The following is a 13066-nucleotide window of genomic DNA, read 5'->3' on the forward strand; positions in this document are numbered from 1 at the left end:
ACAACCCTGCTACATCCCCTCTAGGAAATACAATTAATTCCCAATAAAAGTAGTCATTAGGACCTTTATCCCAACCTTCACAAAATTACCTAGTACCACAATACACAACTACAAAGGGTTAGAACTTGTCCCAGTGTCTGGTGGTAAAGCCTCTGCAAAAGCTCGAAGCTTCTAGCGCGCAAGTAGAACTCCCAAGCTAAGAGGTCCGAGGAAATCTGAAGTAATCATTACATGGGCCCCTTAGGAGAAGTACGACAACAACTGGTGGATAGGTAGGCTCGTGAAAGAGAACGCGGACGTTGGCTTCATCCCATCCCCGGTGAAGTTGGAGGCCCTGAGGCAGCAGACGAGCGCTGCGCGTGGCACAAAGGGTCTCTATTCGGCGCGTGGAGGGTCTTCAGGGAACCTTGGCGAGAGTGGTATGCCCTCACGTGGTTCCACACCACCTACACCAGGTATCCTAGCACGTCCTTCTTTCTTTCCGCCTCCCCGAAAACCGACGGTGTTATATCCACCTGTTCGGGAATACTCTCATCTTGACCGATCGATGTCCGACAGAGAAAGACAGACTTGGAGGGGATTATTTCTACGGCGCAAAAATATAAAAGAAAAGAGCGGGAGAAAACGAAACGCGACACTCGCGCTTCTGGCCCTAAGTATTCCGACTGTTAAAACACTAGCTTCCGTTTCTTTCACACGCGAGCTTCTTCTTTCCCATCACCTCCTTCGCCCCCCACTGTTTTAGTTCGCTAGGTAAGTCGCTAGCGATGGTCGGCATAGTGGGTTAGTGTACAGGGAGTCTCTGATTGTCGCTGCGTGAGTCATTGGAGGTGCCAAATAGCAAGGCTATTATGTCATCTGTTTCGCGTAAACAAACGGTATGTTGGATGGCATCAGGTAAACGTGATTCTGTCGTAACCAGCAAAACTTATCTGTCAAACGTCGAGCCTCGTTTCTAACGCTAGCCTTCCATTCAGAAATTAGTGTCAAGAGTGCCCTAATGACCCACGCCGCGAGTACAACCCGCTTCACATTAGTGGCAATTCCCGTTCGCTTACAGTTTGGATCCAGACTCGATTTGCGACCGATCGATCACACCCATCGCTAGTTACCACGCTAGTCGACACCCACACACACATGTACACATGTACGCGACACTTAGTACCGCTGTGAATGAACGATTGGTAGTTGCTTCTGTGATCTCGGGACCATTTGCATCATCGAACTAGTGCCCTAGGTTCTTATAACTTGCATCAAGCGTTTCAAGCTTCTCACTAGTTTCCTTGAGAGAAAGAGGGACACCCGTCGATGGCCAGCCAAAACAGAGCCTCTAAATAATTGGAAAATGGGTTTCCTCGACAGGTGACGACAGCGACAGCGTCGGGAACGTGCGCGGCGGCAAGGCGACACTGACCACACCGCCAGCCAAGGAGAAACGGAAGAACTTCTTCAAGAAGCCGGTAAACGATCTCGACGAATCGCAGTGTCTGTGACTATTCGCCCGTCTGTGTCTGACGTGCCTGGCTCCACTTGGATCTATCGTAGCGCTGGAAAGTACGAAGCCTCGTCCGCGTTCCTCGGGTCGTTTGGACCACGTGAGATCTTCCTACGATTCTGAGAGGAGATTGTACATTTTTCACGGTTCTGGCAAAGATTCCGCGAGCACGATAAAGTCTGTGACGTGGACGAGGCTTCATAGTCTAAATTTATCCGTCGGTGCTAGAAAATATCGGTGGGCCACGCGAGGACTAGCAGATTTATTTCTGTGAGTATGTGGCTGTATGTGTGACCAACTGTAACACCTCTGTGCATCGTGTATTTGTTGAAAAAGTACATCGGGCACTCGGACCTTGTAACTCTCCGCGGAGAGTTTACGTAATAATTTCATGGATGTTTCAACGATTGTCGAGGCGAGGAGAGGACTGCCTCTTCTACCGGAGTGAACCGACTGCTCAATGAACCTGCAAACTAAACAACATTTTTCTCCGCTCTGTATCGATGTGTCGATGTGAGTAGCGAATTCTAGCATCGATCGATAACTAGACGGAGACTGTGTGTTTTCTGGTGGACCATTCTCGTGGCTCTCGCGATACGATACTCGCGAACGAGTATGTCTTCCGGGGATGTGGTCGCGAAGATAGTTCACCAATCGTAGAGCATAGCTTCTAGCCGAACAGATTAGTCCGTAGGAGGTCGTTGATAGCATAGGTCGATCGTAGTTAACGAACACACTGCTTGGCCAAAGTGCCTCTTTGGATGCCGAAGAGAGAATATACGTTCGCGAAGGTCCTTTGGCCGTGCAGGAGGGTAGGTCGCATGTCTCGAGTCAACGTGGCCATTAACTGTTTTCAATGTTTTCAATGTTGCATTCCGTGCTCACGAAGTCCTACGTAAGTGAGACTATCCTGGGGCTGATCCTGGCATGCAAGCATCCTCTTGATTAGTCGCACTGATTCCTCTCTTGTTTTCAGGAAACAACCACGCCGTATGACGTTGTACCTTCCATGAGGCCTGTCGTCCTAGTGGGTCCATCGCTGAAGGGTTACCAGGTCACGGATATGATGCAGAAGGCGTTGTTCAATTTCTTAAAGCATCGTTTCGCGGGCAGGTTAGTGCAACTTAACTCTGAAGGTTTTTTATACAGGCAGCAATTTTGATCAATTCTCTGGGCTTTCAGAATAATTATCACAAGGGTAACAGCAGACATTTCACTAGCGAAAAGATCATTGTTGAACAATCCAACGAAAAGGGCTATCATGGAACGATCGACTAGCAGGAGCACTTGTTTGGCGGAGGTTCAGGCGGAGATCGAGAGGATTTTTGAGCTTGCCAGGACCCTTCAGGTACCCAGCTAACCACCAATACCTAAAACACTAACAAGCACACACATCAGTTCATATAAATTTTCTCAGTTGGTGGTCCTGGACTGTGACACCATAAATCATCCATCGCAACTGGCGAAGACCAGCCTAGCGCCTACGATCGTCTACCTAAAGATCTCGTCACCGAAAGTGCTCCAAAGGTTGATCAAGTCGCGGGGGAAGTCTCAGATCAGACACCTGAACGTACAAATGGTGGCCGCGGAGAAGCTGGCGCAGTGTCCGTCCGAGATGTTCGACGTGATCCTGGACGAGAACCAGCTGGAGGAGGCTTGCGAGCACGTAGCCGAGTACCTGGAAGCTTACTGGAAGGCCACGCATCCTCCAGTGATCCCGTCCGTGCCTCGACCACTTCCTGCGTCTGATGCGCCCGTGGACGCGCTGACGCCGCGCGTCACATCAGGTATTCCATCAACTTTGACATGGTCATGGACATTTTCGTACCGATCAATACATTTTTTCGTAGCTGAATGTTTCGAAGTACAAATATTCTACGTGGCTTTCATTAACGTGGAGAATGGAGTCGCTGATGGAACAAGTACACTGTTCACCAAACTCCCACCGTGGTCAGGTTCTGAAATTTTCCTTTTCATGGGTGGTAGAGTATTTGTATTTGGAAAGACTGTAGAGTCCGAGATTAAGCATAACTGGTTAGTAATTGGACACGTAGAGTAGACATTAGATACTGATGAGTCAGACGACAGGGAACCAACACGACATTCGGCAGTGCTTAAACTTTGGTAATCACCGACGCGCATACCGCGACGCGATATTATTCCTATCCATAATTATCAGTCCTTCCTCGAAGACCTGATATTATCCTCTTCCAGTCGGCTGAGGTCGAGGTTTCTAGCCCACTTGAAATTCTAACGAGCCCCAATTCCGTCAACTAACACTCGACACTTTCTTCTTGCCCCCTCAGGTGCCCATCACGAGAGTTACTACGGCCACGAGCCAAGAGGTAACCCAACCTTTTTCCTCGAGCGAAACATTCTACAACACACGCCTCCTTTCTGAGCTCACCAGTCGCGCAGCCTGTGTTTCCGTTACTCGCTCGATGAAGCACGCGAAAGAAAGCCAAACCGCGCGAAAGATAGCCTTTCGAACGAAACACATACACGCTGAGCTACCATTCAGACATTTACCGAGCTTACACTGGCGACATTCGAAGCTAGTAATGAAACACGTCTGTAATACCTTGTATCATTAGTTGCACGTAGTCGTTGCATGGATTCGTGGTAGACGGTAGAAGTACTCTTGTCTGAAAGACTGCTAGTGACTGTGCAATTAGCCTGTCAATTATTGGGACACGATTTTACACGTTTTTTCACATTACTGTGACTTTGAAGTATCTGGAGAATGTACGAGGGTAATTGGATGAACGAAGACATGATTTCCTGAATTAACTGAGGAAGTGTTAATTTAATTAAGTTGCAAGTTGTCCAACACACTTGCTTTAACATTTCAACAGATGTCTCACTGTGATGCCAAGAAGCTTTTTAGGTTGTTTTGATTACTGTAACTATTTAACATCTCATGATTCATTTCTGTCCACATAAATTGTCTAATCTATGAATAGGAATCTTTATTTTTGGATTACTAACACTATTATTAATGGAAAATTAGTCGATGACAATGGTGACCAGGAAAAACACGAATATCCACATGTAAGTTATATAAAATGAAATTTTGTCTTCGTTCAATGACCAATCCTTCTGATTTTCCATTTCTTAAGTCTTTGCTTGAGCTAATCGAAACTAGCAGTCTTCGACGCATCATCGAGAAAAAAATCATAAAGGCCAAGTACTTGACGAAAATTGGCAAAAAAGCACGACAGCTTTACATTGACTTTCTTTTCAGCAACGATGTACGGATCGGGAAACGTGTATCAACCACAGCGAGACAATGGCGCGCTCCTTCTCGTTAGTTTCAATCATCTTTCATCTTGTTTTCTTTGTTCATTTTTTTTCTCTCCAGAAAGAAACTACCTCTCTGTCTCTACACACTTTCGCCCCATGTTCACCCTATCTCTCTATGATCGTCTGTTACGTATCATCTGCAACTTACCTCGTGCACGTACGCTGTCTGCTACACGAGTGGATTTGTCTGACCACTGACAGGATTTATTCACTGAGAGTCAATACACAGAGCATGCATTCGATCTTTCATCACCATTGTAGAGGGCAGTTTCTTGGTGGAATCTAATAATGTGTGAAAGAGGATCGTTCATTCTAAATGCTTTAATTCTCAACTGGATGGGTGAAGTATTTTTTTGTAGAATTTTGATCGAACCGAAAATAGAAAAATCTGGAGAAGCCACCAGTTGAGAATGAAGCTCGCAAAATCCACCCGTGTACCCGTGCTACGCCAGACTAACTCCACAGCTACTGCGCACGTGAAAGACACAAGACACCCATCCATGGAATGCATTGAGATTCCCTTTTGAGAACCTATTCCTCTTTTCTGTCTCTCTTCTCGCTCGTATCCTGCCCATCCACGCGAGTATCGAAGAGTCCCACGGAATGGGACGAACCGGGGAAACAAACTGACACCTGCCAGGTCCAAGTACGATTGGTAATCAGCTCTGACTCCGATGTTCTCTTTGTTCACGTGTTCAAAAGCCGTGGAGGCGGTGGCTGCCACGGGAGTGATCCGAAAACAAGGCCAATTCACCTTTGGCCGGGGTGACGAGGGCATGCCCAAAGAGTCGAGTTAAGCAATACTCGCGCACGACGATGGCGCGTCGGCCCTAACAGCGACCGACCCCTTCCTCCACTTCCTCCTCATCCTGGATGAGAGATTTTACGGCGTAGACCGGCGGTAGACGAATTGTGGGCTCGTCCTCCCCGGAACCTATCGTTCACGGGGATACGATTTCAGAGAATTAGAGACTGTAAATAGGGAAACCTACTTAAAGGGGCCGCGTAGTAAGTACAGACGGGTTTGGTGCATGGGCCCGGTGAACGGGACCTACCTGTTTCTCTTGCCCAGCCAGAGGGATTTATGTTTCTGACTACCCCTTTCTCGCCCATCGACACCTAAAACCTCCTCACCTTTCTTTACGATTTTTTTATTTCTTCATTCGACATCAATCATCCAAGGATTTTCTGTTTGTCAAATCTCATTTCTCATTAGCCCTAATCTCTTCGGTTCACCTACTTTTTTTTCTTCACTGTCTCGCTAGCCCTTCACCAGCCCTCTCACATAGAATAGGTTGATAGAGTAGCTTTAACGTGTTAGAGATTAACGAATCGTGGCCGCGTGAGTCGAGAGGACAGAAGTTTTGGATCGAGTTCTATGGATCCTATCGTTTGAACAGGATCTTCTTTATGGATCTTCCTTTTTATGGGGAATCATGGTCTGCTTTTGTGCCCCATTACCTCACTCCGCGACATTTTTTTCGGCTTCGTGAAGAATTCCACGGAGGAGGGCTCGCGTCGAGTCTGAACTCTTCTACTTCTCGATTTTTACGCCCCTGAGCAAGGGTGGCTCTCCAATGTTGGAGTCTCTGCGAACTTTTCTCTTTCTTTTCTTTTTTTCTTTTTGCGTAGCTAGCTTGCATGCACTGTGACTAGTGTGAGGTGCTTTCCAGTGTTTCCTAGATGTGACACCGTAGGTGGGTTAATTTGATCCTTTACTGTCTAGCCAGTGACAATTAACTGTAATCTGAGTAACAGTCTCTCTTGTAATACACTTTTTCTGTGAGTGATGCCGTTAAATATGTCATGAGTCGCAAGCTCGACGAAGCGGAATTTTATTTTGAGCTTGTGAGTACTATGTGAGATACAAGAAGAGTGGATTGGAAGACCTCTCGTCGAGCTTGAGAGAGTAAAATTCGAAAGGAGGTTCTAGAACTCAAATATAAAGTTGAAGTTAATATTCAATTCTGTTCCATTTTACTTTTATTTCCCACAATTGGTAACTAAGAGATTGGTGTTAAGAGACTATAATCTAAGTTTAGAAGAGATTTTTTTCTCCTAAGATAACTATATCTAAGGGACATCACTATCTATCCCCTTTTAACATCTCTAAAACCATCTCCAAAGTATCCATCTATCTTTTCGAATTTTACAAAACTCAGTCCAAGCCTAATTTCCGTAACCCAAGCCATGCCACTAAGAGTACCTACTCATGGCAGCGTTACAGAAGTTCAGGCTGATGAATCTCAGCTCTGTTTTTTGGTACCCTAAGCACGTATTGCTAATATCCAGGAACGGGCTCGTATAGCGGCGGACACGTGAGCGAAGGAACGAGAAGATCGACGCTGGAGAGGATGGATCGTGACCGGGGCGATCGGGGTGAACACGACTACGGCACCGAGAAGGAATCGTACGTTGGTGGCGTCGATTACGGCAGCGCATCGAGGCGTCGCCAGCAGCAAGACCCGCGCGCATTGGACGCCATTTAGGAGCTGGGGCCCCGGGGCCTGTCGCTACAGCGCTGTCCCCACCTTCGCACCACTGCTCTTTAGTGGGGTCGCCTCCTGGTACGCTACTGAACGTACGAGAACGTGCTTACGCTACCTTTAGCGAGTTGTCGCTCTGGTCTGTTAGTGGGGTTTCTTTCCTGTCGCTAGCCGCGTAAGATGGTTCAATTGCAGATCACGCTACCCCCCTCAGCGAGTTGTCACGCTAGACACCGTGCTAGCGTGTATGCTACCAAACAGTTTCACGCTATTTTATTTCTTTCACCGTTGGACAACCGTTCCAACGGACCGTGCTGCATTTTCAGCCAGCGATTTTTCGTCGTCGAAGCGTGCACGCTATCTTTTGGGATTTTTAGGATATTTTTGGGAACAGTTTGGGAACTTGAGATGTCTGTGGGAAAGGGGAACAGAGTCTTGTCGCTGCTGGATTGGCAAATCGGTAGCTTGTTTTTTATATTTGTTGGCGTGCACGCTATCTGCGATACAATTGAAATGTTTTTTCATGGATGTATTTCGTTTACGTATACGAGCTTGGGGAACGAGTAAGACTAGCTAGATAGTTGTTTCATTTCACGACTAGCGTCATTTTTTCCAACGTAATGAGATCTGTCGTACAGAGAGATTCGTAGATTCCATTTTATTTCGTATGGTTTCGATCAGTTTTGAGTACACGATAGTCATGTAGTGTCATCGTCTTGTTGTTCTGTACATATGGCTTTTCCGTACGATTCATTTACAGAGTATAGTTGTGTGGAGTTTGTTGTAATCGAACGGAGTGGACGCTCACCAAATTCATGAGAATTTTTCTCCAACAGGAATTCCGCATATGATTGGAGGGTTGATCGTTGAATGTCCTATGTGAATGCGGTACGCACAGGATAAACCCCCATTCGCGGAACCAGCTGAACGAGACGAGTAGAACACGAGTAGATCACGTGAACGAAACAAAAGAAACACACTTTCGTGAGAGATATGGAGAAAGAGAGAAAGTGAGAGAAAGAGAGAGAGATTGAGAAAGAAAAAGAGCCCTGGGGCCTTAATTTTTGCGCTGAATCCTCCCGGGCCCCAATACCCACCCCCACGAGATGCGTACAACGAGAGAATCGGCATCTGTCTACGAGAGCCAAGATTTTTTCTCGGATTTATTAGGTAGACGATCATCAAATGAAGAATCGAGAGAGTTTAAAAATTACTTCGACTAAAACTCGCGTAGAATTGTTTCAATTCGGCCGAGAGAACCAGCGATTAGTTTGCTTCGATCTAGAGTCACTCTAGTCGATACTTTAGTAACCGATCGCATGATTTTCTAGGGAAATTTCGTAGAGAAGTCACGGCACTCCAAAAGGGAGAAGCATCATGACTTTTATTCACTCTAAACGATCGTAAAAAAAAGAAAAGAAGAAAACGTGCGTGGCAATGGGTTGGGATCAGACAAACACTTGAAACTTTATCGATTATTATCGAAGCGCGTTGTCGATCGCCGCGCTAGGCTGATATGTTTATACATTTTATTAGAGTCTATTTGAGGAAACTGATACACTTATACGGACACATGAACACGCAAACACACAGAGAGAGACACATCTAAAACACTTTGTGTATATAGTATACATACATGATATGATATAATATAATATAATATATATTGTATACGTACGTACGCAGTGACACTTCCACCTCTATCACTCGACAGAAATAATTCCAGAACAAGGTAACGACGACAAAATGGAAAAACGAACAAAAAAGATACTACCATAGACGATGAATCAATAAGTACCGTGTAAATATTGTAAGAAGTCTTTGAAACGACTACTTTCCGTTTCGATTGTCGTGGATGCAGCTCAGCTGCGCCGAGGATCACACTTTGATTCGACTAAATCTTTGACAGACATCCTTTTACTTTATTCGACACATTGCGTGGATTAACGTGGATGCACCGCGTTGCGCCACCAGTCTGCTGTGACTAATGAAACAAATATTTGTCGAACAAATAATCAGATATATACACACATATACACAAGCAGATAGTACACACAATACACAGAGAATTGTTGAATTTTGATCGCTCGTGTACATTGATTTTTAGGAACGCACGCATCGAGGTTGTTTCTTAAGTAGAACGAATCAATGAATTATCCTCCGGCACGCCGTTCTTCACCAAATGGATTACCATTGGGAGCAGTTGAGTTTGGACCTACTTTTTCAGGTCAGAATACGTAATCTAAGGAATGGTATCATTTTTTGGGTAATCCATTAACTAGTTTCGAGCAGAGAAATTAATTATTGTATTGTAGAAAAATTGAAAACTCGTCTGCTTCCAATTGTATCTTACTGCACAAAGCAGCATTGGTTAATGATGAAAGGAAGAAGGCGTAGAAAGTGGATCTTGGTGAAGATTTAGGGGTTTATGCGTGGTTAGATATATATGTATAATAATACGACTGAAACTTTTCTTTTTTCGCGATTACGTTCCAGCGATATGCTTTCTTATCGAACAGTGATGTTGCTATAAAATATTAGACGAAATTTCTTAGCACTTTCGAAGTCGTTTATCCTCGTATCGTCGACGATATTTGTCGATTGATTTTAGTACGAGAATTTTCAATTTTTCCTCGAATTTCTGGCGTGGATCCTACTAGATTACTTTTATCGCTTCCTCCCTTTAACGCTGTCCCATTTATTATTTATGTTTTCGCGATTCTTAGAAGGGAGCGCGTTCTAGCCAGTGATCCACATTTGAGGGTGATTGGATTCACTTTAAACTCGTGTTATTTGTTTGCCAGTTGCTAATTAGGTAGACTCGTTTTGACTCTTCGTGCAAACGCTCTTAAATCAATTCTATTAGCGCTTCAAAGTTTAGTCAGCCAATTAAAGTGTCTTAAATCTCTATAAAACGTTTTAGAATGAAATTATTTGACGCTTTGAAGATTAGCTAGGCGTTCGTGCGACGATGGGCCCTGGATGCACCTCGACACTTGGCACGATTCTGTTTTAAATGAATTTTTATTGGCGCGGCGTGCCACCTCTTATTTCGCTTGTCGAACGTCGCACTTGTATCTTTAGGAGACTTTTGTATAAAGGGGTAAAGATGTAGATGGAGGAGCGATCGTAACACGATCTTCGATCGTGATTTTTCAGACGATCGAGTTTCGCGAGAAGTGATTGTTTCTGGGCACAGGAGTGCTCGGAGACAGCTGACTGTAAAATCCTTTCGCAGCCAACGTTTGTAAATACTAGGTGAAATATATTCTCAAACACGAAGTCTAAGTCTTGGAGATACTCACGCTTCCACTTCTGTATAAAATGGACACAGACGAAGATATTTATGGTACAATAAATTATGGGGAAAGTTATATCAATTTGCGTATAATTTTTGTTCATCGAGAGACTCCTATTAAAAAGAATTTATGAACAAAAATATTGCTTCCCCAATATGGCATAGAAATGATCAAAAAATTGATATCTAAATAAAATTATTTACCATTACTTATTGTACAGTAAATTATCACGTCCGTGGATTCATGAAACAAGTTTAATCTTCTACCAGATTATCGGACAATGAAAGTTTCGCGTTCATTTATCGCGCTCACGGGTATTCTCGAGTCTGATTGAAAACGAATGCGTTTGGACCGGTCCGATTTCTTTCGAACTTTGATTCTTCTTGTCGGAATGAAGATATTCCTGTAAAGGAAACGATATGAAAAGGAAGTTGCACGATTATTTTAAGGTTTCTTCTCGAGGAATGCTGTGAGAAGGCTTAAGCCAAACGGTTTTAATCTTATAGCTGTTACACTTTTTCTAGACAGATCTGACGTAACTAAAACGATCGATAGAGGAGATCTTAGTTGTGGAAGGTACGGGGAAATTTTTTACGATATTTTGTAAACGATAGAGACACCTACGTCACGCAGACCTGGAACAGGAGTATACAGAGGGTGTGTTACACCGACACAGATACAGAACACACGAATTCCCACACGAATTTGCGCAACTTCGATATAACGTAGAGAACGATCTCGTAGCTACTCGAATCTGATAAATGGAACTACGTCGGCATGCACGACACTTTGATTTTAGACCTTAGCGGCTTCCGGTCCGTTCTTTCTTTCGGTATTATCGAATAGCTGTTTCGAATCTGTAAACGTCCAATAGCGCGCTCAGTTTAAAAAAAATAACATTCTTAAAATAAAAAAGAGAGACAGAGAAAGTCGTAGCTTAAATCGATATCGATTCGGATTACGTAAATCTCCGTAGTGTCTTCGTAAAGCTAAAAAGAAAAAAATAAAACTTATAGAATTTTAAATCACTCGAGAATCGAAGAGTCGAAAATAATTAAAACGACAAAAAAAAAAAATAAGAATTGAACATGGTGTCAGTGGATACGCAATGACACGGGAATGCGTTCGCTAAGGGCGAGGTGTAACGCTGAAAGTCCAATCGGGAACACAAACGAATTTTCTGAAGACTAAAACGCGAATACTACGTGTACTGACGTTAAGCTAGAAGAAGAAGAAGAAGCAGAAGAGGAAGGGAGGCGAGAGGGAAACGAGAAGCGAACCTTTGAAGGTTTATCAGTTGTATAGGGCGCGAGTTGGTTCTTAATTAATTATGTGGGAAAGGTTGATCCGTTGGCATGCACCGTGTGCACGTGGAACGTTGTTGATTAGCTGCTTAAGGCGTCGCGGCAAACGATTTCGTGCGATCGATTGGCGCTCCTCACACCCCCTTTGTGCGCAACCCTAATTATGGTTGGAAGGTCCAAAACGAGAACGGGGCATCGAGGAGGGAGGATCGTTTACCCGAAGGGGACTGTTCCAAAAGTCCATTGGTCGCTCGAAGAATGTCCCTCGTCGATGCAGACGATCTCGGTATGCTTAGAAATATCGCGAAATGCCTGTCCTTGTATCGAGCCTTAAGACTTTCGCAATAATATTGTTGGCCGCGGTATAATGTGGTTTCGAAAGTATATCTGTGTATAGCGAGGACGAGAAGCGACGATGGGGCGCCACTTTCGATTTGACTCGACGATCGTGAGTGTTCCTCTTCGATAATCGACAGATCACATTGGTTTCTCGCGTTTTCTAATTGCATGGTATCTCTGCACTGGGTACAGAGTGCATTGATTTAAAAATCTGATGACAAAATCTTTTTATTTCTTCTTTTGCATCTAATTAACGGTAAGAGCAATTCACAGTGTAGTTTAAATAGTGTCAAGTGAATTTTAATATGCACAGTAGTAGCGAATATGTAACTAATTATAAGATTAATCAGTCCCTAAATTTTCTGTCAAGAAGCTACGTATGAATATTCAGAATACTATGGCTAAAATAATTCTAGAGAAAAATAGGGAAAATTTCCTTTAGCTGTAGCGATTAGCAAGTCGTGCGACACGCCGTCCCAAAGATACGATCGTCGATTCAAATCGAGTTCCATCACCTGCCAGAAGAAGTAATCGTGTTCGATTTACGTGCTTCGAGTGTCACGCGTGTTTTAACCCGCGTGGAAGTTTGGAAAACGCGAGCACGCGCCGCGTTCTCGGCGATTTTCTTTTGCGGCTGGTTCGTTGGATCAAAGGTTTTTCCCTGTGTACATTGCCTATAGTATTCCCTCGCGCGATTGGCCTCCTTCGACGAAGACAGATGGATAGAAATTGGGGAGGCTAGAAGACGAGACACGTCGAGGATCGAGGCTCAGCCGCGATCGAGGGGTGAACGATCTATTCGTTTTTCTCAAGCGAATTTTATTTCATTGTTGTTGCACT

At 44.4% G+C, this 13066-nt stretch overlaps 1 protein-coding gene across 9 annotated transcripts in view; it reads left to right on the top strand.

Moving 5' to 3' along the window:
* Ca-beta (Calcium channel protein beta subunit) overlaps nucleotides 1-8961 on the top strand; it is a 68362-nt gene extending 59401 nt beyond the window's left edge. For 4 of the 9 annotated variants that reach the window (XM_076385613.1, XM_076385616.1, XM_076385619.1 and 1 more), the window contains 7 exons: nucleotides 245-455; nucleotides 1363-1460; nucleotides 2472-2608; nucleotides 2678-2843; nucleotides 2913-3282; nucleotides 7091-7365; nucleotides 8121-8961. In XM_076385613.1, coding sequence (XP_076241728.1) covers nucleotides 245-455; nucleotides 1363-1460; nucleotides 2472-2608; nucleotides 2678-2843; nucleotides 2913-3282; nucleotides 7091-7287 — 1179 coding nt within the window. In that variant the 3' untranslated portion in view covers nucleotides 7288-7365; nucleotides 8121-8961. Of the gene's footprint in view, nucleotides 1-244; nucleotides 456-1362; nucleotides 1461-2471; nucleotides 2609-2677; nucleotides 2844-2912; nucleotides 3283-5500; nucleotides 5807-7090; nucleotides 7366-8120 lie in introns of those variants that run through there. The other 5 variants (XM_076385615.1, XM_076385618.1, XM_076385621.1 and 2 more) reach the window with 3 other exon arrangements.
* Nucleotides 8962-13066: the final 4105 nt, after the last annotated feature.

This window comes from Calliopsis andreniformis, chromosome 9 (assembly GCF_051401765.1).
Source record: "Calliopsis andreniformis isolate RMS-2024a chromosome 9, iyCalAndr_principal, whole genome shotgun sequence".
Lineage (NCBI taxonomy): Eukaryota > Metazoa > Arthropoda > Insecta > Hymenoptera > Andrenidae > Calliopsis > Calliopsis andreniformis.